The sequence below is a fragment of the Cryptotermes secundus genome, unplaced genomic scaffold, assembly GCF_002891405.2.
Source record: "Cryptotermes secundus unplaced genomic scaffold, Csec_1.0 scaffold478, whole genome shotgun sequence".
Taxonomy (NCBI): domain Eukaryota; kingdom Metazoa; phylum Arthropoda; class Insecta; order Blattodea; family Kalotermitidae; genus Cryptotermes; species Cryptotermes secundus.
Window position 1 is genome coordinate 343,353 of NW_019721767.1, and position 26,391 is coordinate 369,743.

General features: G+C 38.3%; 3 protein-coding genes across 4 annotated transcripts in view; 1 reads left to right on the plus strand and 2 right to left on the minus strand.

Annotated features, from left to right (window-relative positions):
- The window catches only part of LOC111875698 (beta-centractin), a 30,636-nt gene extending 27,207 nt beyond the window's left edge, over positions 1-3,429 (minus strand). The window contains exon 1 of the mRNA XM_023872143.2: positions 3,313-3,429. Coding sequence (XP_023727911.1) covers positions 3,313-3,360 — 48 coding nt within the window. The 5' untranslated portion in view covers positions 3,361-3,429. The remainder of the gene's footprint in view (positions 1-3,312) is intronic.
- Positions 3,430-3,705: 276 nt separating this feature from the next.
- LOC111875699 (probable 28S ribosomal protein S26, mitochondrial) lies at positions 3,706-7,077 on the plus strand. The gene is made up of 3 exons (XM_023872144.2): positions 3,706-4,125; positions 4,580-4,841; positions 5,980-7,077. Exons 1-3 carry the CDS (start codon positions 3,884-3,886, stop codon positions 6,157-6,159), a joined length of 684 nt encoding a protein of 227 aa, XP_023727912.1. The 5' UTR covers positions 3,706-3,883; the 3' UTR covers positions 6,160-7,077.
- Positions 7,078-11,606: 4,529 nt separating this feature from the next.
- The window catches only part of LOC111875703 (protein PTCD3 homolog, mitochondrial), a 31,860-nt gene continuing 17,075 nt past the window's right edge, over positions 11,607-26,391 (minus strand). For both annotated transcript variants that reach the window (XM_023872151.2, XM_023872150.2), the window contains 5 exons: positions 24,596-24,815; positions 20,872-20,980; positions 16,109-16,347; positions 13,624-13,810; positions 11,607-12,646 (listed from right to left, as the gene is read on the minus strand). In XM_023872151.2, coding sequence (XP_023727919.1) covers positions 12,479-12,646; positions 13,624-13,810; positions 16,109-16,347; positions 20,872-20,980; positions 24,596-24,815 — 923 coding nt within the window. In that variant the 3' untranslated portion in view covers positions 11,607-12,478. The remainder of the gene's footprint in view (positions 12,647-13,623; positions 13,811-16,108; positions 16,348-20,871; positions 20,981-24,595; positions 24,816-26,391) is intronic.

A 26,391-nucleotide genomic window follows, 5' to 3' on the forward strand; every position in this document is an offset into this window, starting at 1 on the left:
TTTTTCCTACCCTCCATAAACTTCTTAAACCACTCGAAAACTTGCGTGCGAGATAGACACTGATCACCATATACTTCTGTCAACAAATTGTAAGTTTCAGTGGCAGATTTTCCAAGTTTTGTGAGGAATTTGATGTTAGCACGTTGTTCTGCATTAGCACTCAGCATTATTCCGACGGAGCTCAGAAACACGATCCGCTTCTAACAATGGTCGCGGCCAGACTAACCGATGCACGTGAATGAAACTTTGTGTGACGGTAGAGGGAAGTCCAAGGGTCAATGCCCTACCCTCCTCTTCGTCAATGACGTGGCCGGAAATGAGTCATAAAAGTAATCCGGGTTCTTTATTGCCACACCTTGTATTCTGCTGTTTTCAGTACAATCTCCTAGTCCAAGATAAGTTTCTTGCACTTTGGATTAGTGGGATTTTGGGCTTTGTCCACTGTCCATTACTCTGAAGAACATAATGTTTGAGAAACTTGAACTATATCCATCCTCAGGTGAGAAAGTTGGTGACACATTCCATGGGGTCAGTTAGAAAGAGCTGACCTCAATCACTAGACCTTTGATTCAGTGACTGAGGTTAGCTCTTTTTAACTGACCCTACATAGTGTCTCCCACCCCCTCACGTGAGGACAGAAACAGATCCAATTTCTGAGATGATTTGTTCTTTAGAATACTGGACAACATTCAAAGCTCAAAAACCAATTAAATCTGGATGTTACACACCATCATCAGAACCCTTTAGACTCTACAAGTTCCTTACAATTTTGCAATTCTGTCCTGCTGGTTTTAAGCCTTCCAGCTCAGGACGCAAAGCTTGGTGGGGTTGTTACAGAGTAATAAAGTTAAGATTCTTAAGCACTACACCAAACTGATGTCAGAATACAGCTCATTCATCTAGCAGTAACAGGATGTGGATGGTGTTATATTTGAGGTCTGAAGTATTGATGTAGTGAGGTGGACTCTGTCATGACAATTTAGTCCGTGATGTAATTTATAATTCACTATAATATAATTATAGATTCCAATCAGCAGGCTCCGCACAGAAAACTGTGTACAAGTGAGAAAAATAAAGCATAAATGCCTAACCTTTATTGTGCAAACAGTATGATGTCTAATCTCTATAACACAGGTTATTCCTGGTGCTGTATGTATGTTACTGCACTGTTGTAGTTCTTCCTCACAGAAAATACACATACTGCTTTACACTCTAGCTTAAGCAAACATTTCTCCTTCTGTTCATAATAACAGATTTAAATGGAGTAACATGTGGTAAAGATTTCAAGAATCTCAAAATTAATACACTGGGTATGTTCCAAAAAGCACATACATGGCATATAAATACCATACTAATATAAACACTTTCTGTACTTTGCTGAATATGATTACCCTGAATACTGTGTCTTCTTCAGGTGTAAAGAGTATCATATGTGGCCCCAATCATATTTGTAGAAATTATTAGATGCTACAAATGAATTTGTACCTATGCCAAATAACTGGATCAACAAATTTTGACAAATTGTGTCATTATATATTATTTCATGTTTAAATCTTTATTAAATCTGTAAAAATGGATGCAAACCAGATGACGCAACAGTTTACATGTTCTGAGATTTTTCAAGACATTAAGTTAAAAGTAAAGTTGCCCTTGTGCTTAACTACTAAAGCACTATATCAAAAAGGCATCTGGGGAAGTGGATGTATAGATCCACATTTTCTTGACCTTGGCACTAGTTGGAGGTGAGCGGTCATCTTCATGCTCTGCCCGCTTCACCCCCAGGCAGAAAGCCCCCAGTGCCCATTGGACAGGAAGCTGGGTGGGTCCTGCAACCAGAATTCTTGTCCCTACTGGGACTCAAACTCCTACCCCTTGGTTGTCCAGCCTGTAGCCAGTCACTACCAACTGAGCTATCCCAGCTTCCCAAGATACATGTTAGCCATAAAAACTCTGACTTAGCAAGAACTCTGATAGGTTACACTTCTACTGCATTCTTTAACTGCAATGAAAATTAGAGTTTAGGGAGAGGTGAGACAAGAGTTCATTCACATTCTTTTCTTTTAGGGAGTTATTTTATGACACTATCAGTCAACTAGCATTGTACAGCATCAAATGGTATGCTGATTCATGAATTGGAAAGGATTGGGGGGGGGGGATGGTCATGGACTAATCAATGTACTAACTCGGCATTTTTATGGGATAGGGGGAGGGGAAAGTGTTCAACACTGTTATGAAATACGGCCTATTTAGTGACATATTAATAAATAATACATTTACGTAGGGTGAAATATGTGATGAATGAAATTTTACTTTTCATATTGGTAGCAGCATATTAAATCAGTATTAAATAATAAAACAAGAATTCAGTTATATGAGCAGTACTGGTATCTTGCTTATATACTCTTAGAGCATACAACAGTTACATATGATCTAAAACCAGTATCTGCTTGCAACCCTGATTCTCAAAAACCAGTGGAAGAAAGAGAATGACACTTCATACTTCTGTGTCCCCACAGAATAGACAAAATACACTGTAAAATGAGGCACTGGCTAAACAATTAATGTCAAAAACTATACTACATCTATACCACAGGCCTCCAAGAAGTTTATTACATGTATATAAGTCTAGAATATACCATTATGTCCAAAGAAATATAACAAACTGCAACAACTGACTTGAAGATATGGAATATCACATGAAAAGTTTTAACCTTATTTTACGCCATAACATTCGTTTTTATAATAGTTTATAGTTCATTGTATTTTTACCATGTATTTTATAATGTAATAATTGTCAAGTATCCAGCTTCATCATTGCAATTGCAGTTCAATAGTGTGTGAATACGGTAATCATGTTTGCCTGCTGATGGCTTTAATAGGCAAAACATGTAGCTAAGCTAATTTTAGCCTCGACCATTGTATTGTTGTGTTGCGATGGACTCTAATAAAGAATTGTCGTAATATTACATTCAGAAATTCCTTCACTGTATATAAACATATATTTTTTACAATACTCTGTATTAGGTTACAATTTCTAGTGTGTAGGTTAAAACTTTTCAATTACTACTGTTGTTCTTGTACAGTAATCAACAAAACTGACGATAATTTTTAAAATAGTGTATGTTTTGTTTACTTGTGCAATGAAAACAGAATTTCTCATTAACGGAAAAAAATGTCGATTTAGCCATGAAGGAGTGTCAATGTATGTAACATGGCGATTTTTTTTTAAGTTTGACAGTCAATCGTATTTATCATTACAGATGCATGAAACTGTTATACAAAACTATCTGTAACTAGAAAACATCTGCTTACATTATCAATAACAACCGGCTGATTTACGATAACATCATATGGTTCCATTTTATTTTATTACGCTTAAGCAGCTCCGTATAAACAGCCAAACAACCCTCTTCCTACTCCTTGCTCCTGACGTATTTTCTTACAGGAGAATCTTTCGATCGTATTATCTGTTGGCCAACCTATGTTACTTAAATTACCGGTTAGACTATGTGTTTAGTACCTTATAAGAAAATATGGCAGTGTCTTCAAATATAGAATGCTGTATTGCATCAAACTTATATTTCAACTGGATGATGTAAACAATAGCTTTTCAAAATCATTAACAATGGAAGCCGTATATTTATTATTTTTCTCGTCATCGTGCTAGTGTTGACGACAGTGATCTCTTGTACGCTCTTGTATCTCTAAGCACGGATAGCTTAACTTTATTTATCCATGCGTTATTTACCCTTTAGGCCTCGTCTACTCGTCTAGGTGTGTAGTAAACGGTAGTAAAAGGTAGTAAAGGTGCGGAAGTAGTAAGCTTAGCATGAAGTTATGTGTTTGGTTAGGCCAGTGAACTGATTTTTCATGCTTGCTAGAAATGTTGAGGTCAATGAATACGTTGGGATGTAGTTTAAAATATTCGGGTTTACACGCGTTGAATGAGTTAAGAATAAAACCCGTATGTGTACAGAGCGTGAGATGGAAAAGGAAACCTAGGTGGTTACCAGTAGCAAAAAGTAAGCAATTTCGTGTTCCAGAGCGACCGAAATTTGATGAAGGTGAAACGCTTGAGCTCAGAAGATTATACGACCGCTACAGAACGCATTTACGAGCTGTTAGGTATGTATAAATCTGTAAAGTATTGGGAATGTTATAGTGTTGGTTTTATATTAGCTCGGTGCGTCGTGTGTTTCACGTTCTGGTTAAAGTCTAGTATACACTCACCGGTGTCCACCCCTGCTTTGTAATATTAGTTGTTTTTTATTTTATGAACTAATGCAAACCGAGGGTTAGGTTTTAAGTTACGTTTTTAAAAAATGAACATATGTTGGCGCGGAGGAGAGGGACTTATTCCCTTGGTGCCTCTGAAAGTGAGAATGTCAACGACGATGTACTGTTACAGTACATTTTCCCTAATTTACAATATGGTTACCACCCATAGTTCTGGGAGATGAATATCCTATTTACTGACTGTAAATATTGAAGGAAATTAGTGTGTCATTTACATTAATTATACATGTATGAATATGAAGCCTGTGGTATGTGTGAATAACTTCGATTCATAATGTTACAGGAAGTATTTAAAGCAAGAATTCATAGATTTATCAGCCAGTAGTTCAGCAGCACTGGAGGGAACTCAAAATGAAGCAGAAGAGCATCAGCTGTGTCTAAAGGAAAATGAGGAATGGAACAAACAAGTAGCTTTGCTACGAGAACAGCGTCTCTTACAAGAACAGGAGGCTAGAAGGGAGAGCATTCTTGCTAAGCTAGTTGCTGCTGAGGAACGACAGAAAGAACGTATGGAGAAAGCAGAGGAGATGGTTCGAGAGGAAAAGGTAATAATGTCATGGTGATTACCAGTCTTAAAAATATGTATAAAAAAAGGTAAAGCTATTCCTGTGATAGGCCATGGAGGTCATAGGGTTGCGAGATGTTGAAGCTTTCTCATTTTCTAGACAATCGGCTCACAGATGGTGGTGAGGTCGTCATCTGTATGCACTGGCTGCCCTTTACCCCCAGGAAGACTCACTTCTGTCAGAGGCTGAGTCAACCCAAAAGCCATAATGCTGCTGGAAGTATTAAGTAATTTGAAAAAATCCAATGACCTCATCAGGACTTTTACCTATGACCTTCCAGCTTGTAGCATAGTGCCTCAACCAACTACACTACAGTGTCTCCCCCCCCCTTAAAATATGTATATATTAAAAATATTATTTTGAAATTGAAGAAACCAAGCAACAGACTTTCTAACATGTCAGCATTGCCGTAGCAGCTGTATTTTAAACCTGTTCCTTAGTACTGATCTGAGCTTATTACAAATTAGTGACTGGAGCACTAGCAGAAATTATTTGGAGGTGAAACTTCCTTATATATATGCTGTCTACACTCTGGGTACTTTTGTAGAATTACCAGGAATGTGATACATAATTTCTTATTGTTATTGTATTTATTTACAAATGATTACATATTGTTGTAAATCATCAGATGAATTTAGTGCTGCTACTACTGTACGCCCGGGGGCACGTGGTAGCATAGTTGGTTGAGGCACTATGGTACAAGCCAGAAGGTCTCAGGTTCAAGTCCCGATGAGGTCATTGGATTTTTTTTTCAATTGACCTAATCTGTCTGGCTGCACTGTGGCCCTGGGGTGAACTCAGCCTCTAACAGAAATGAGTACCAGGAATATTCTTGGGGGTAAAGGGTGGTCGACACGTAGGGCTGACAACCTTGCTGCCATCTATGAGCCGATTTTCTAGAAAATGTGGGAACCTCAACATCTCACAACCCTATGGGCCTCCGTGGCCTGTTAGAGGGATAATTTTACTTTTTTACTTTACTACTGTAGGTCCATTTTAGTAACATTAAAATGGACAGTAAGATAGGTACTGAAGTCTCCAGTGTGAATACCTCTACAATGAATTATGGGTGCTGTAGTCCACTTTTAAATTCCTGTTCTGTTTTGTTCTCTTTCAGGAGAGAGCTAAATTTTATATCACAGCTGATAATATTGATAAAGCAATTGAAGATGCCCTAGCTAGTCCTGTGGATCATAACTATGCTATTGACTTGGAAGGACACATATATCGAGGACACAAAACCAAACCCAGTGATGTTCCCCCAGATGAATTAGAGAAGATCCAAGTTCAGGGATAAATTTCATGAAGCTTCAAATGGTTTCACTCCACTGCTTCATCTCAGATAGTAGAAACTAAATACACTATAGGAGGTTCATAATGTAAGACCATTTCATAGCACGGGCATATGATTAATATATGCAAACAACTTTTATTGTTTGTCAGTTAATATGATGAATGTGTCCATCTGCCAAACTGATTTTCCTTATTAATTTTCCTGTAATAGGTTGAAGTTTCAGACGGGTCAGATCCAGTGTACATTTTTCCGTATGCTTGTCTCTTCTCTGACTGCCCCTGTGGTCTAGTGGTCAGAATTCCTGAGAAGTAGTGGGTCTGGAATGGGGCCCACTCAGCCTCATGAGGACAATTGAGGAGGTACTTAAATGGAAAAGTAACAGCTCCGGTCTATAAAACGGAAATGAACGCCCATGGGGATTTTGTTGCGTTGACCACGACACCCTCTGTTCACTGAAGTTAGCACTGACTTCGCCAACAAGCAGCAGTTGCTCGGTCAGTATAGTTCCTTTGCCGACTAAAGTCAAAGTTTGAAATTGGAGGGAATAACCACCCTTCATCGTGGCTCAAAACCCATGTTAAGCTTAAGCACTCTAGTGGTCATGTTCCTTATGTATCTGTGTTCTGAACTAGCTCAAGAGGGGGCCACTTCCAGTCACCTCAAGCACTCGGCTACTGCTAAGTCTGCTGTGCACCCCAGATTTCACTATGGCCCTTTAAGGGATCCTGTCCTCAATGCTTAAAGCCAACACCCTTTTGATGAGGTCCTCCTGATATATGTCAGCTCTAACCATGCTGAGTGAAAATCTCCATTCTACGGCCTATTAAAGCTGGGCACTGACAGAGTATGCCATAGAAGAATTTCTCTTCCTGCATATGGCACGATCTGAGAGGGCCATAATATGTGGTTGCCATCTCAGTGTACAGTCTCATTAACTAACCTGCACTGTGTCCTGTCCATGGCCAAGTAGGTCCCAAGACAGTTTACTAAAGGTCCTTCAGTGAAAAGCTTTCACTGTTTCATCCCTGGTGTGGCAGCTCAGTGTTTGAAGTGCTTCCTTATCACCCACTGTTTAATCTTGAGCTTACCAACATACGGTGAGATTGAAACTGCTGGTTTGGGACTCTGAGGAGTGAACTGCTCAGTCCCTCCATCAGAGCTGCCTATGTATCTGAGCATGTTACCACTAATGGTAGTGGTATCTGCTGACACATAGCTTCATCTCCGTAATGAATTTGTTAACTATTGCTGATGCAGACAAGGGCCAGGAAGGTCAATAACTACCATAAACTGATGCACTGGGCACATTCATTTTTATCAAGTGTAAACATTTACACAAATGAGGAAGAATTTTTTTTTACTCATGAATGGATGATAGTCTTAATGTTTTCTTTATGTTGTACTGTGTCTTAGAAATAAAAACATGATATGCACCATATAATGCAGTTTTACTGTATCCTGTCATAACCTCTCAAGTACGTAGGTCGTACCGAAAGTCATGAGCAACTTTTTTTTCCATGCAACCTGGAAACAGCAGACGAAAGAGAGTATGGTGGTAGGTGGAACCAGCTGTTGTGTTAACATTGAGTGTCATGTGATGTCAATAGCGTGCATCACGTGACTAGTATCACTCCTAACAAAATGGCCGACAATATGTCGTTTTGCCAGTGTGTTGTCATCAAATTTCTTGTGAAAGAGGAAATCTCTGCTGCAGAAATTCACCAGAGACTTCAGTGTGCTTATGGAAGTGTGTGCATGGGTGCAAGCAGTGTTCGAAGATGGTGAAACATTTTAAAGATGGGAACACCAGCATCGAAGATGAGCCTCTGAGCAGTCGTCCTTGAACAGCCTCAACTGAATGCAACAAGAAAGAGTGGATGAGATCATTTCAGATGACAGGCATGTGACTGTGCACACAATAGCCCGAAAACTTGGAATAGGGCACAGTGCAGTACAGATAATTGAAAGCTTGGGCTATAGGAAAGTTTGTGCTCGTTGGGTCCCGTGGTTGACCGAAGACCACAAAGGTCAGCGAAAAGCCATCACCTCAGAACTGCTGCAGACATATCAACACGAAGGTGATGACTTTTTGCTCTGTATTATGACAGGTGATGAAAGCTGGTTTCACCATTTCGAGCCTGAAACGAAATGGCACAATTTGTATTCTCCATCAAAAAAGAAGGCAAAGACAGTGCCATCAGCTGTGAAGGTGATGGGCACAGTCTTCTGGGATGCAGAGGGGTTTACTGTGGCTGAATTCCGGGAACCTGGGCAAACCATCAATGCTGCTCATTACGTCCAGACGCTGCACAAGCTCCGTCGTGCATTGCGCGATAAACGTCCGGGACGAAACATCATCATCCTGCATGACAATGCTCGCCCCCATGCTGCTTGCCTCACATTGGAAGCAAACTCCCAGAACACTGGGAGAAATGTGTACAAAGAAGTGGCGATTATGTGGAAAAATAAAGAAAGGTCTGTAGATTGAGGTGGTGTATTTGGTTTTTCAATAACAAAGCATGTTACTTTACAAAAAATTGTTGCTCATGACTTTCAGTACGACCCTCGTACATCCGCCAACATTACACACCCACTTGTATCAGTAGGTTGGAAGTCATGCAGGATGAGTAACAAGCCCTAGCTCCAACTCACACTTAACCCTGTGAATGGAAGCTGATGATTTTTAGCTCTAACAAATGTGCAGCTATTGCTACTCCAACCCAGCTGGTCATTGATATACTTGGGTTTCATATAGAAAAGTTAAAAAAATGAATGAATAAACAGCATAAAATTGTGTACTTCAATTTAAGATAATGACATGCAAGTACAGAGAGTTAAATTTAAAAAGGACTTAAGATAAAAAAGTTATAAGAACTGGCTAAGAAGAGACAAGCAAGAAATTAAATGATCATATTTTGGAAATTTTAAAAGCTGCAATCTCAGAAGGAAAAATCCAAGTTGAAATTAGAAGAAAATCCATGGAACTGAAAAATTTTTAAAAGTTAAATTTTCATTTGCATAATGTGATTCAAACATCAGGACACTATTCTAGAGATAATTTGGAACAGGAAAGGTAAATAAATTGTTCGTCACAATCACCCTTGTTATGTCACTTCAACAGTTTTAAGAAAATATTGACCATATATATACTTCATTATGTACATGTAACATTTTTATTTATTTATTTTAATTACACTGAACAAAAAGCAAACATTCCAAAGTTATTGTCTTTTTCAGTTTAAATTTTATGTTACATGTGATACAAATGTCTGTGTAGTGGGGACTAGCACAACAGTTCTATTATTTCTTCATATGAAATACTCAAAGTTACCACCTCCAGCTTGCATGCATTGCTTCACAGCAATTTCAATGGAATCACATGGACCAGCTGTCCTGGTCAGCCCCTAATGTTTGTCACAGTTACTGGGACGCAAACTGATCAGGTTGTCACTACCTTCCACTTCCACAGTATAAACATTTTCTCTGATGTAACCCCATAAGAGTAAATGAAGTGGGCTCAGGTTAAGTGAACATGAATGCCAGAAAATCAAACTTACGCAGTCAATCCATACATCTGGAAAATGGTTTTCAACCAATTACATACTAAGGGGAAGTGTTCGTTCAATGAAATGAGCATACTGAATTCCACCATGTATGGTTCAATTAGGTAATCATCTATGATCCTGGACCAGAAGTTGAAATGAACATCAAGTAGTATGAGAATTCTCCAGTGCTCGTTCATATGGGTTGTGGAGACTGTTTATTCCCGTCCTTGTGAATGGTGCCCCATGTCTATATTGGATTCATCTGCAGTTTTGTGTAGAAGCCATCAGCAGAGCAGGAGGTGCAGTTTACTGTCCCCTGGCTGCAGCCCTTGTACAAGTTGTACACGAATATGATACAATTGCTCCTCATGTAGCATATGCCAAAATACATTCTCAGAGAGGCCCGATTCTTATGCAGCCTGAAGAACGTTAGTTGGCAGATTGGCATATACAGCACTGAACACTTCCTGCTCAGTTTGCATATTGTCTTGGTCACAGCCAGTGTGTGCTGGTGGTATGAATGCACATGTTTCTTTCAGTCATATGTGAATTGCATATCATCATGCTCCACAGTAAATCATGCCCTCTAAGTCTGCTGTTATCACTGTTTCTCTGCTGGAAATAGTGTGAGCCATCAGTAAATGCAATATGAACTCCATCTTATGACACTGTGCAGGCACTACCACATGAGCATACAAAGCAAATCAAGACTAAAAATTGAAACCCCATGACCCTGAAATGTGCTGAATCTGGCATTTATTTACATTTTCTGCTCTAAATTATCTCAACAACCTCCCAAATTTTGGCCATAAACTTTAAATCACCCTAAACAGAATTGCCTCTTATAAATAGAAATTTGGGCAGAGAGTAAGAGAGGTGTAAGCTGCCTCCGTAGTCTAGAGGTAACGTTCCCACCTCATGACTCGTAGTACGCAGGTTCAAATACCCGGCGGAGGTCGTCGAATTTTTAAGGGCGGAAAAATTCAGGGAACAAGTCCTCCGGGAGGGACTTTAAGCCGTGGGTCCCGTGTCGTAGCTTTACGGCACGTAAAAGAACCTCATACCTCCAAAGGAGGTCACTGAGCCAAAATTGCGGACGTTTGCCGCCCAACAGCAGTCACTAATACCTCCGGTAGATGGGGGAAGCATTATAGACACTTCTCAGCCAGTAGAGCCGGTCTCGCTGGCTGGGCGGGACTGATGGTAAGCACCAATACCGGTAGGATATAGAGGCTGGTAGAAATCATAGAGGGAAGCACAATGGACCACTATAGGTCTAAGTGCATGGGGAAACCCACCCACCCACCTAACTAACTAAGAGAGGTGTAAGCAGATTGCAAGCATTACAGATTAAAATCTGTGAAATATTTAGAAATGAACAGGAAGGTATAAAACTGAAACAAGATGAGAAAACAGAGACACTACATTTAAAGTTGATGAATTAATGATATAGTGGCATGGACATCTGGTATACCAAGATGACAACAGAATTCCTTTGACAGCATAAATATAGTATGACCATTAGGGAGACAAGGGACAAGGCGAAGAGACCAAGTCAAACAGAAGGAATGGACAATGATACAAAAGCGATACTCATTAAAGAATAGGAATACTTACTGACAAAATTCTGATTTACTGTCTGTTTAGGCCACTACACATAAGATGTTAAATCTATTTTGTAGTACCTACTGAGGGACCAGGCCGCGCCATAGCTCAAGCAGTTAGTCGCTAGCTTCCCACCGCAGAGGCCCGGGTTCGATCCCGGGTCTGGTGAAGTGGGATTTGTAGTGAACAAAGTGGTGCTGGGGCAGGTTTTCTCCGAGTACTACAGTTTCCCCTGCTAATCTTCTGTTTCAATGTATGTCATAATATACGTGTAATAATTATAGAAGGCTGTGGTAGCCAATTCAAAATCATCACTTACATTTAAAAAAGTTGCATGTATTCCAACCATGATGTAGTGTACATATGTAAGTACTGGTGGGATTTGAACTATTTGTGATGTCCGTCACTCAAGTTCAATATGAGTAAATGCATTTATTCTTATATGTATGCAAATGCAGGAAATTATGAGTGGAATGTATGTGTTCCATGCTTGTGGGCGCACAGAAAATAGTTGGTGGGGTTCTGCTTGTGAAGTAAAATTCCTAATCAGCAGTTGGTTGTAGGTAATGGACTTTAAAAAATCTTTAACATTTTGGTTTGGATAATGCTATTGATAATGAGAATGCTGAATTATTCTTTATTATTTACATATCCCTGTGACACTTCAAAGAATATGAAATATCGACATACCCACATTACTGCTTAAACCTTTAGTGCCAAAGTGTATTCCATGAAATTGGAAAGTTTGGGGATGGAGTTCTAGTTACATATTTCACCTAAAGTATCCATTATGAAAATTTTTAGGAATTTTATAAATTTTTGTAAATGTTCTTACACATGTAAATGAATTAAAACAAAGCTTCAAACAGAAACAAGATTCATCTGGCTCAAGATAAGAGTCCAGTGGCAGGTTCCTGTGAACATGGTAATGAACTTCCAAGTTTCATCAAGTGCAGGGAATTTCTTGAGCAACTGATCACCTATCAGCTTCTCAAGAAGACCTGTGCTCTATGGAACTGTTAATCTAATAGATCTCTGTACTATAAGGGTTAAATATGATCGCATTACAGAATGTTTACAGCTGAAATATATTGTAAAACAAATGCTGCATTACATTCAGAGGTGAATTACATCACTCACATATCCAGTAACTGACAGTATTCTGAATGTTTCTACTGCTCTGCCACAGATGCACTATTCGGAGATTGTATTACTTCTTGTCCCACAATGTCAGTGAGTCTCATCAACTGCTCTGTATTTAATTCAACAGCGCCACTCAGTTGCTGAGCAAGTTTACCAGTTTCTGGAAATCCAGCATCTGCAGAATACTGGATGCATTCCTGAAACAATGATAAGGTGTTCTCTTTCTTTCTCCTTGTTCCCTGTTTGTCTAATCTATGAAATGTCTGCTGAAAAACTGGATATTGTGGAATTACTGCTATATTTGACACAAAATTGGAACTGTATGCCTCAATTATTGCCATTAAGTTCTAAAAAAGAACTACAAGAACTATGGAAAGCTAAATGAATCCAATCTCAACAAAGAAATAGAATTTACAAATTTTTAAAGGAAACAAAACAATGGATTACTATACAAAGAAATTCCCAGAGCACTGCAGACTCTTGGTGCAACAGCTAGGGAATGGCATATCTCCACAGAGAACAAATTCTTCCTTAATAGTCACAAAGCCGTTCAGGAAATTTCCCACATTTGGAGGACCATTTGGGAGACCCAGTCACAGCAAGAGAATAATATTAAAATAAATCTTAGATAACTAGACTATGACAGTGTCAACTGGATTTAAGTAATCCATGTCATGATCCAGTTGAAGGCTTCTGTGGATGTGATTCTGCATCTTCAGAGTCCATAAAAGGTAGGGGCATTTCTTGCCCAGCTGGGTAACTATCAACTTTTCAAGAAAGGTTCTGTGCCACATATATATTTGAATGCTAAATGCAGAAAATATTAAGTTATGAAAGTATAACATTCATAACTGCTGGGGCTATCCATATTGACCACTATAAAATCCTAAACTGCAGAAAAGTTCTGATAACATGCACTTCTAATAGACACTACTCTAATGTACAATTCCAATGACTGTATACATACTGCATTAAAATTTAAATACTCAATTCTTGTGTGAATGACATCTCATAAAAGAAAATAAATAAGCTAGACAGCTTACAGGAAATTTTTATTGAAGATAGTATCATGGCAAATACTGAATAAACTGAAAGCAAGGATGGCACAGTTATTTTTAACCTTAGTAGGCATGTATAATGAGCAGTATTTCAATGAGACAATGTTAAAACTTACAAGTGCTTCAGTTATTTTATTCCGTGATATGCACATATCTGTGAACAGCTGCAGTGCTTCAATGTTAGGAACACCAACTATGCTGTTTTGGTTTTTTTCCAACTTGGTGAGAACACGACGTGCTTGATCAAATCTTTCATAACGCAAACAGAGCAACATAATATCTCCAAGCATCTCACCAGTCCATCTACAGTGAAGAAAATGGAACAGAAAATATAAACTGCAATGCTTCAGTGGTCCATGATGAGTCACAGTGAGATTCTACAACTGCAACAATGCTTTGTTTTACTCAAGTGATTGTGCTGAGCTATAAGTAATGTGAAAATCAGTGGCCTTAGTAGTCTAGGGGTAATGTTCCCACCTCATGACTCAAGGTACGCGGATTCAAACCTGGCGGAGGTCGTGGAATTTTTAAGGGCGGAAAAATTCAGGGAACAAGTCCTCCAGGAGGGACTTTAAGCCGCGGGACCCATGTTGTAGATTTACGGCACGTAAATGATCCCCATGTCTCTAGGTGACCTCTGAGCAAAATTAGGCAACACATTTCCTGCCCAAGTAGTTTCCAATGCCCTTGGTAGATGGGGCAAATATCAGGTACCAAGGGCCGACCTCGTTGGCTGAACGGGGCTGATAGCACGCACCAGTACCAGTAGGGTATGGAGACAGTAGAAATTAAAGGGGGACACACAGTGGACCAATAACTGGTCTAAGTGCATGGGGAAACCCACCCCCTATAATAATAATAATAATGTGAAAATCAAAGACAAATAATAACATAATAACTGTCAAAAAGATTATGTTATCATTCTAGCAATTTAATGTTACACGAAATAAAAGAATAAAATAAAATGTTAATATATAACAAAAAATACAAATTAATGATGTTAATAATCAAACATAACAAATCCGAAAATATATTGAACTCTTCGATTGTTTGGCTAATTTAATGCAATAGAAAAAGGGTATAAAGTCATTACTGTGCTTAATCAGTTAAGCACCATGCCATGATGGTGGGGGAGTGGAGGTACAGCTCCATCATTTTTAGCCTTGGCACTACACAGAGGTGAATTGTTGGCTACATGCCTCAGTCACTTCACCCCTAGGGAAACATTCCCTGATACCTACTGTATAGGAGGCTCGGTGGAACCCAGAGTCGGTCTGGATGCTGTGATGAAGTGAAAACTCTACTGCGTCTACTGGGAATCAAACCACGATTCCTCAAAACTAAAAGGTCCTTTGGTTATTTAACACAAACGATATAGGAAGATAAGCATAACCTGTCATATATGATGGTCTTGAAGGAGGCACTTTTAATTGATCATGGTCTATGCCTTAGGATACAGATGGACACAGAAAACCCCAGTCAAGATAGCTAGTAACCCTATCAAGATTTGAACAACTTGAATACAAATTTAATGTGTTACCACTACAACATTTCTGATGAGGTCACTGGATTTTTTCAATTGACCTAACCCTTCCAGCCGCACTAGGCCCTGGGGTTTACTCAGCCTCTAACAGAAATGAGTATCAGGAATTAATTAAATAATTTTCCTGGGGAGTGAAGCGCGGCTGGCAAGTAAGGCTGACAACCTTACCGCCATCTTTGAGCTGATTGTCAAGGTAATGTGGGACCCTTAACGTCTCACAACCCTATGGGCCTTCACGGCCTGTTACAGGGATAGCTTTACTTTTTTACCACTACAACATTCTTGGTAAATTACTATGATATATTAGTTACTGATATTATGAGGTCTGAAATGAAATGTGATATGAATAGTGAATTAGATGAGAAGCAGCTAGTCTATTTCAAGTTGTAAATTCCCAGTTATCTGGCAGGTATGGAAGTGAAGCTCACAAAGGGCTGTCGTGCAAGTAGTGGTGATGATGATGATGATGATGATGATGGAAGTGAAGGGTGCAGATACAGGAATCTGCCAGCTGAATGTGAAAGACTCTTACAGAAACCCAACATAACACAGTCCACCAAACAAGCCTACACAGCACTGAAAATGCAGCAAAAACAAGGTAATCATAATGAAGTCCATTGCAGACCAATGGGAGAAATACTTTGAATGTACTATAATGTGAGAATAAGTGCAAATGGCCTCTGCTGTAATGGCAACTGCATAAGACAGAATAATGGGCAATGCAGCTAGGAGAACTACAGCGTCCTGAGTTAGCATGCACATCTAACTTTTTTCATAGTTTCTATATAACAATCATTAATTTTCTTTAAAACTTCTGAGAATTCCAATTGTTTGGATATTGGATGACAAGGAATTTACTGTATTAACCATAACAGCTGATGCAGCATCGTGAAATAAAACATTGTAAACAGATTCACAACATGATACACAACTTTCACATCTTTATCACAAATCACCACTGCTACACTTTGGTAGGGGTCATTACTTGTTTTCAGGAACTGTGCTAAAGATTAGGCAGCAGTAGAATTTTATGTGGCACACCAATATGTCATCATTACCTGAACTGTCTGTACTTTTCTCCATCTACACTGACTTCCAGCTTCTCCCAGGCATTCCATGCAATTACTGCAAACTTTTCTGTGAGATCACTTGATGGCTGAGGTTTATTCCTTACCATCCCACTCAAAATGGCAGCAACATTATTTACTCTTTCTGTATGGTCAAAAATTACCATATCTGACCATAGTTTTGGGAAATATTCAGCAGCTCCATTCATATCAACAGCTCTTATTACTTCCTGCATATAAATAATAATGTTTAAGGTATACATAAAATATAACAAAGATCAGTTTATAAAAGTCAAATCTTATATTACACCCAAATTAATACCAGTGGAAGGGCTCTACACTCACAAGATAAAAGATGTTCCTATGCCTTACCATGATGGCATACAGGAAGAGTGTAGGAAATCTTTGTGGATTTTTAATCTCAGCACTAGACTGAGGTGAATGATTAGCTCCACATTCCAGCTCATTTTATCCCAGAGAAATAGCACACAATACCTGCTGGACAAGGAGCTGCTTCTGTTTGTTCCAGACACAGTCATTCAGCTGAGTGTTTAAACCAGTGCTGTCCAACGTTCTTATGTACTTGGGCACAATTCACTGATGCCTATGGAGGTGCGGGCACCAGCACACACTACTACTACTACTAGTACTTCTACTACTACTACTACTACTACTAATAATAATAATAATAATAATAATAATAATAATAAAATTTTTAAAAAATATTTAACAGTAATCAGACGTTCAAAAATGTCTCTTGTCTTACAATTTGAATTAATATTAAAAATCGGCTCAATTATACATGGTTATGGAGGGTGCCAGAAAAATATACCATGGGCTCCGCGTTGGACAGGGCTGGTTTAAACTGTTTAAGAAATATGGTTGCTAAAACTTTCTGTCTGGGCAAAACAGGTCTCAGGAAATGGTCTGATAAATTTCCAGTGAAGTCTGAATGTGTTAACAGAGCATGTGGATAAAGACATAACATCTGAAGCAAACTTTTTCAAAGGTCTTACATGATGTTCTAATTCAGCACAACTGCCAGCATTTGGCTCAAAACTCACATATAACACTCTTCTCTCTACAAGCAATACTTTCTGTATGCGTGTGTGTGACCATTAGTAATAATTCTATGCACTTGCATTGAAATTCCACTGCAGTATCTGCCAAAGCAATTAACACAGAGCAAGTGAATTCTTGAGCAATGATTCTTTCCTGTCATAGTTACAACAATGAATTCAGGGATGGTAGTCTTAATTATGAGTCTACAGATTCGGTTTATTTATTTTTCAAAGCTTTGGACCATAACAATCTGGATTATCTGAACCAATAACTCCTATACCTGGCAGTGCCATTCCTACTTCTAAACTTGAATCAAAACTGTACTTATTTTGAATCTATATTTACCCACTGTGCCACAGGGCATCACTCAATCTGAGAGAGGTTGAACTTGAAGATCTCTAACTGATAACGGGTCAACACTAAACCCCCATGACACCACTTTTTATCCAGGGGTAATATCTGTTAGCCCCTACAGTGGAAAGGATTTGGCTAGCTGAATCTTAAAGAGGGCTGTGAAGCAGGAATTCCTCAAAACTAATCCTCCATCTCATATCAATGCTACATACGCATGCACAAAATAGGGTTTGTATCTGGGGGACCTCCATGAGACAAATAAAAACCCAGAGTTGATAGAGGTTGATATTTAGGGTACAGTGATAGAAAAAGAAGTTTAATACAGCTCTAGAATGAACAGTTTAACCTTTAACGTCCGAATGACACATATATATGATGCAAGCGGCAACCGGAGTTGGCCGAATGGCACATATATATGATGCAGGACACGTACACTCTTTGGGAGTGCTGACAGTTTGACCTCAGGTTTGAAACCAAAACAAACCTATGTGAGGTCATGTCAGTGGTTCATTCCTTAGCTCTGAACAAATAAATCGTTTATCTTGGTCCTGGTTTCAAAACTATTTTATGTTTATTTATGACTGTTTATGACCTCATCAGCCAAATATAGCCCAGCTTTGTTCTGAGAACTGAAGAGGAAATATTCGTCGGTGCTTGCAGATCAGTGCTTCCAGAGCTTTCAAGGAAGTGTGACATATTCAAGGATTGGTTTTCAGTGGCGAATTATCAGTTAGGAAGTCAGCGTTGGATTGTGTAATATTTCTTTTTCACTTAAAAAGTTAGTGTCAGACTGTCATATATTTCTTTTTATATTATTTTGTGTCTCGGAATAGGTATAAAACCACTGAGCCAATATTACTTTGTGAGGAAAAGGCATCTTCGTCACTGTAACTTTCCATATCAGTGTCGGACTGGCACCTTTTCAACTACTATTACAATTATTATTTCTTATTGCCAGTGGGATGGGACTAAGTCCCTTGTACTGCTGCCACTTATGGCCTATTGTACCATACTATTACAGTTACTCTGCATCACTATTTTGCGAGTCTTTGTCAATCAACATAATTTATTCGATTTTGCTGGACACCCCCACCCCCCAAGATGGAACCTCAAAAACATGCCCGATATTCCAAACTTCTCGATGCAGAAGAACTGGAAGAAATGCTGATGGAAGAGGAATCTCATGAAGCGTTAGAAGATATCAATGAGTTCATTGAACCTTGAGCAAGTATGTTGTCGTCGTCATCATCATCATCAGACGAGGCAGAGGAAACGGAAATTAGGTTTCGTGATAGAAGACTTGGGGATTCGCCAAAGGTACTAGACTTCACTGGTCCTCTCAGTGGAATCAACAGATCACCTGCTCCCAATATAAATGCGCAGTCCTCTCCTTTTTCCATTTTCATTCTGTTTTTCCATCAAATATTCCAAATCTTGTTACAAGAAACCAACAGATATTTCCACCAATTTATGGCATGCCAAGATGCTCCAGGCCCTTCTGTTCAACCGCCTGACATTACAATTGAAGAGCTATATAACTTTTTGGCAATAATTATTCAAATGGGCCACGATCAACGGGACACCCTCAAAGATTATTGGTCAAGAGATGAGCAATACTACACTCCATTCTACCGTTAACACCATGGCATGAGACCATTTCTTCCATATTTTGAGATTCCTACATTTTGAAAATAATGAAGCTCCTCCAAATGGAGATGACCCAGAGTATGACAGGCTCTGGAAAATTGGAACAATTTTTGACACTCTCAACAACAAATTTTGTGAACTTTACAATCCAGGAGAATGTCTTGCTGTTTATGAAGTCATAGTGTTGTTCAAAGGAAGAGTGATTTTTCGTCAGTATATTCCAAAGAAATGCAAAAGATTTGGTACAAAAATTTACAAGCTTTGCGATTTTTTGTGCATACTTATGACATGACAGTTTATTTGGGCAAACAAAGGCAACTTGCGACAGAAGAAATTACATCAACACATGGCATTGTTCTCCAGCTAATTCAAAGACTAAAAGGCTTGGGACACAAAATTTACATGGACAATTATTTCAGTTCTCCTGCTTTATTTGAAGATATTTTAGACAGGAAAATAAATTCATGTGGCACCGTTCGCAATGATTGGCGTGGAATGTCACAAGAAATTCGGCCCAAGTCAATGAAATTGAAAGAAGGGGATATTGTTACAAGAATCAAGGGGCATCTAAGTGCTGTTTGTTGGAAAGACAAGCGTGATGTGTATGTTCTGATGAATTTTCACCCTCCTCCATTGGAGGCAACTTCCGAGATGTATCTGGCCATGCTGTCAAACCCCATGTAATTGAAGATTACAATGCACACATGGGCTTTGTTGATAAATCTGACAGGATGGTAAACAGTTATGGCATTGCTAGGAGGACATGGAAGTGGACAAAGAAACTGTTTTTCCACCTTCTAGATATGACTATTCTAAATGCATATCTATTACACAAGTCATGTGGTGGAAAAATGACACACAAAAAGTTCCGTGAAATATTGGTGTGGGATTTGATTCTTCAGTCGCATGAGGTGAATATCACAGTCAGTGGCATTTCTCGGGGGAGGCCAAGTTCATCTGGGGCCCAACTGAGTCGACTGGAGGTGAAACATTCACAACACTGGCCAACCAAAGAAAAACAAAGATGTCATATTTGTTCTCAAAATAAGAAGCACAGAAGCATGCTCTACTACTGCAAAAAGTGTGACGTTGCACTATGTGTGGTGGACTGCTTCGAGAAGTGACACGCGCGCGTCAGAGTGAGAGTTATCGTAAACTGCGAAGTGACGCAGTTCAAATTCACGTACAGTCTGAACAAAATATTATTGTATATAGTGTGATTACATTTACAATATCACCATGATTCAAGGTTCAAGAAAAAACAATGGGTAAGTCCTTTGGAATTTCATAACATATATAATAAAGATTATATTTTGCATTTCATGACAAAATATTCACAGTTAATTTTCATTTGTAAAACTTGCTCTTTTATGTATATGTAGAAAATGTTACTGTCTTTCAGGTTCTTTTTAGTTCATATTTCTATGTTGCATAGAACGGAAAATATGCATTTTTTTTCTGAAAGTCTGCAATGATAATTAATTAGGGTGATTGAAATTCTGGCCATACTGGGCTGCTGGCAATTTAAAAGTCCATATGTTAGAGGTTAATATAGCTCTAGCCCAAGAACCAAAGCCAATAACATACACTGGGCAAAAAAGCCCATGATCAATAAATTTCTTTGATGCTATATAATCTTGATACTGAAAGCATCATTAAATAATCTACAACAAAAATAATTTTCTGTTTACCTCCATTACTGCAGGTTCTGGGATATAAATGTGAGGGACAAGCTTATTGTAGTATTCCATAAATACTTCGAGAGGTTCCATGTTGCAGAGAAGCACAAAATAATGCCGACTGCAAAAAACACACAATTACAGTGAACAGTATACACTCAACACCAAAGACATATATCAGACAGACATTATTACGTTTCTGAAAAACACTGTTCCTTCACTGAAACAATGTCCATGAGCTGCATATTTCTGCCCAAACCCTCACTCAGTTACAAGTATCTATATTATAGAAAAGCATAAACGGGAGGATAATATAAAAGTGGATAATAATAAAATAGTGTGAGGATGTGGACTGATTTATGTAGCTCAGGTTTGTGTACACAGCAATAAGTCTTAGGTAAATTAGGTGACCTAGTGAAGATTTGTATGCTAATGTTGGTAATTCTAAAATTCTTAGGATGGTAAAGTAAGAGGCTGGTTATGCAAAATATTTTGGTTGTGAAAATAACTAATGAATCTACATAACCTGAAACATGAAATTTCTATGGTAACATACAGTAGTATGTAGATCCATCATGCAATTATTGTGAGATAAGCAAATATACCAGAGCCATTTCTAGGCAACGGCTCTGTAAACATGTTCCTGCAGCAACAGACATGAACACAACAATGGTACAAAAACAGAAGAACAGTGTTTTCTGTGTGGTCTGTGCCAGGATGTTATAATCAAGACGGTTTGGGGTAACTAGTTAGTTGCAAGAGCACTCAGTTGAAAGTCCAGTGTGATATTTGGAATGCATAATTCAGTGAGACCGTTATAGTTCCTGGGCTAAAATCCGTTGCTAGGAAGTGCCTATTTGAGACTGTAATGGACTGAGGACACTAGCCTGTGTGTGCCAGTGATCTGTAGACAGTAGTTACGAGTCATGAGCGGTGAATAAATCGAGTCACCAATCCAAACTGCATCTACAGTCACTCCATACTAGGTGACAATATTATAAACACAGCAAGAAAACTTAAGCCTTATTAGTAGATTGAAATTTTAGTGGTTTTCAGTTTGTTGGTTACACTTCAGAGGAAAGAAGATATTGTAAATACTTTGATGAAATGTGTTAAGAGGAAGTCAATAGAAATGATCAATACTACCAATATCAACTGCTCATATAATAACATCAGTGAAATAAAAACTAAAGAAGTATGTTCACAGCAAGCAAACTCTTTAAGAACATTTTATCACTGAACAACCAAACACATGGACAACAATTATTCCAAAACCAAAAATTGTAATTTTTAGTGCATTTATATGAATTCTGCATTTTCATTTCAAAATAGCACATCTGTTCATGTAAATGATTGGCAATATTTGCTTGCCTTACCAAGGATAGTTCTGTTAACAAATCTACATTGCCTAATATCAAAGTAAACTAATGCCAACTTTTTACATTTGCTTGCTCAATGAGAAATGTTTCTCTTTCATTTACTGGTATCATAAAGAGAACTTAGGTGTAAGACACAAATTATTATACAGGTTTCATACTTTCTTGACATGGCTGTACATGTTCATTTTCCTATGTCAAAAAGAAATGAGAGCAAAGAAATTATTAACGTAACTTCTAGAAACTGTGAGCTCTCTTTCTAATAAATCTGATGTGCATACATAGTAGCATCAGGAAAATCCACATTTGTGAAAAGGTAAAATACTGCTGACAAATAAAACAAAGTAAATAGTGCATAAAATTGAACAATAATATATAATCTAACTATAGAAAATGAAAACACAATTTCAACAAAATTTTGAACTGACACATACATACAGGGTGTTTCACGACTTTAGGGCATAACTGCAGGAGGTGATTTCCTAGGTCTTTGTGATCAAAAAAGTTCATATAAACATGTGTCCGATTTTGGACGGTTACAGAGTTATGACCGTTTTTCATTCCCATACACGCCCTCTGTCAGCTGGCAGGTCGCTATTTTTAGCCAGCTACAGGCAGAGCATTCTCGTTATCTCGACACTTGAGAGCTACCTAAAGGTGTGCTCGGTTGGTATGTCTGGGGTGGTTCACAACCGAGGGGCAGCCTGTGTTGCGGCCGGTGGTGGCATTTTCGAAAATCAGCTTTAAGCACCAATAAATTCAAATTAAAGGTAATTTCACGAAGTTAACTTTACAGTCATACTTTAAATGTATCATGTATTATGCTGGTTTATTATTTTGTTCCGTTTATTGTCAGTAATCGTTACCTTCAATTCTGAGTTTAAAATGGTCATAACTCCATAACCGTCCAAAATGGGACACATGTTTATATGAACTTTTTTGATCACAAAGACCCAGGAAATCACCTCCTGCAGTTATGCCCTAAAGTCGTGAAACACCCTGTATTTACACAGGTATATGATAAGTACATCACTATAATTATATGCCATAGCCTGTAAGTGTACTGGTGGATGTAGGGGGGGAAAGATTTACACATACAAGAAGTTCTGAGAGGAACTAATTGCCTACGTTACTTGATATGACAGAGGTTGTATAGAATAATACAAATCCAAGAATTCTTCTATTGTTGCATGTGTATTCATTGCTGCAATAACATTTTTACTGAGCCGTTGCCTAACAACAAAAGGGGCATATACATATAGACACAGACTGACAGGAGGGATTTATGAAGTATGCCACTGAGATTGCTTTAGTCATTCAAAAGCTGATAGAGGGGTATAAACAGACAGCACTGAGAATGCATAAGCCTTCTTTTATTTGTTCAAAATAAGGAAAGAAAGCTAATAAAATATTGATTTTAAAAGATTTGTGTTCAGCTTCATCCTTCAAATATCTTTACCCCACAGAATGAGCTATCCTATTTTAAGGACTGCTCCAGAACTGTTTACCTCTTAACCCTTTTACTACATATGACAGAATGTTCCATCATGGAACAACGATATTATAATGGTATGACATATCATCATGCATACTGATTTCAATTGTGTAGAACTCCTGGGTATGTAAACTAGAAAGCTAGAACTTTTACCCTTGTAACATTTGGAATTTTGTTGTATTGATGGAAGGACCATGAAACACATACAGTATAATACAGGGTGAATCATATAGAACCGGCCTGATGAATTTGCTAATAATTACGACATAATCCGTGGGCTGTGCTGAGTCGAATGGTGTGCATATGATCCGGCAAGTTGACAGCCCTAATGCTGCAAGGTCAAGGACAATCCAAAAATGTGTCTGCAGTGCACAGGCGACAGTCATGGAGTATACTGTTGAACAGCAAGTGTTTCTAGTGCCTACCTGAAAACGGCGGACACTTTCAACACCTGCTCTGATCACGACACACAATCCAAGATAAGATATGTGTAAATTACTTTAATATCTGTATGGTATATTTTATATTACAGCTCATTTCGTCGGGCCGGTTCTATATGAATCACCCTGTACCTGTTATCTATCCAGTTCTCCACTGCATGTGCTCAGATGGCAGGTTGAGATCATTCAGTGTTTTGAGGTTTCATAAAATAGCACTCAATAATTTGAAGCATGAGCATGGATAAGGGACATTTTTTGGACTTTAACAGAACAAAACCTCAGCAATATGCTGTATATACAATATAATACTAGTTGCAATGTAATGTAATTAGAGTTACACAATGGGGGTAGGTTACACCATAGAAGATAAAATTCTCCATGCAAGTGGTTAATAAGCTAACAAACGTGAACACGAAGGCACTTACTAGTAGATAGACTCCTTAAACGAGTCTCCAATGAGATCATAATTGTTACCCGTATGAAGCAACTTGTTCACACGATGTGCTAAGTCAATGTTCTGCAGATGGTTCCTACATATATCCATAGCTGTTACAAAGAAGAATGTGTCCTTGGGATCCTTGATGCTGAATGTCTGACCTTCAATTGCATCCATTATATCTACTAAGATTGAACTAACGGGTCCTCCTGTAAGTAACATTAATATTTTATATTATTAGCAGTGCTATACATGGGGACCCATGACACATGGAAATCCAGATTGTTATAGTTCACATTAAATTTACATTAAACCCATCTCCTCGCTTTAATATTTCATGTTCTGAATATATTATGCCTTTTTTTAATTAAACTGTTCCCCGTCACATCTTTTGTGTAACTGTAAGGCTCACCCCCCTGAAAGAATGAGCCAAGTTTTAACGCAAATTGACTTCTCAGTGCAGACATGCATAAACAAAGGCTGTTAAATTTATTAAACCATCAATACTATGTGACCTCTAAAAATCATTAAGTTCCTCATTGTATAACACCCTATATGTACATATTGTAACCAAGTCAGTGACCAGTCACAGGGTTGAAACTAATAACTAAGTATATTGGACAGTAATTACTCTTAACTACACATAATTAACAACACTTTTACTACTCTTCAAAATCTTAAAATAACTACAGCACTTTACAATTCTTTCCAGTGCCCTCATCTTCATGTACTCGCTTCTCGACAACGGCCTCCAATATCCAGGACTCTCTTCCATGCTTGATAAGTCCTGTCCTCAATGATTCTCACTTCAGTTTGTCTTGTAAGTTTCTACTGGTCCTCAGCAGCACAGTCATTCTTGATTTCAGGCCCCACAGACATAAATACTTTTAGAAGCTGATTTAATTAATTTGAAGTTGAGAGAGTTGTTCATGGCACAAGAATTTGTGTGTTTATATTTTAATAAAAATAAGACAAAGTAATAGCAACTGCACATTGCATACCTGATATCTTCTTCTACAAGATTCGCCATCTACCAACAGCAAACTGGGAAGTGGATTAAGTTCATCATCAGGTGTACCACAACAGTTTAGTCTGGCATCAACTCATAAGGAATTTCACAATGCCAACAAAATTTATGCTGTTGTCTTATATTAACCTTTAACAGCCAAATGTCAGATATATATGATTCAAGCAGCAATCCAAGTTGGCCGAATGTCAGATATATATGATGGAGAACACGTGTACTCTTTAGGAGTGCTAACAGTTTGACCTTGGGTTTGAAACCAAAACAAACCTATGTGAGGTCATGTCAGTGGTTCATTCCTTAGCTCTGAACAATGAAATCTTTTATCAGGGTACTGGTTTCGATACTATTTATGTTTAGATATGACTGTTTATGACCTGGTCAGCCAAATATAGCCCAGCTTTGTTTCAAGAAGTGATGAGGAAATATTTATCTGTGCTTGCAGATGAGTGCTTCCAGAGGCTAAAAGGAAACGTGACACATTCAAGGATTGGTTTTCGGTGGCGAATTATCAGTCAGGAAGTCAGTGTCGGATTTTCTAATATTTCTTTATCAGTTAGAAAGTCAGTGTCAGACTGGCACTCTTTTCGACTAGCATTATAATTATTTTGCATCAATATTTTGCGAGTATTACTAATAGTTGAGAGTGTCGCTTTGTCAATCAACATAATTTATTCGATTTTGCTAGAAACCCCCCTCCCCCAAGATGATTCTTCAATCGCACAAGCCGAATATCACGGTCAGTGGCGTTTCTCGGGGGG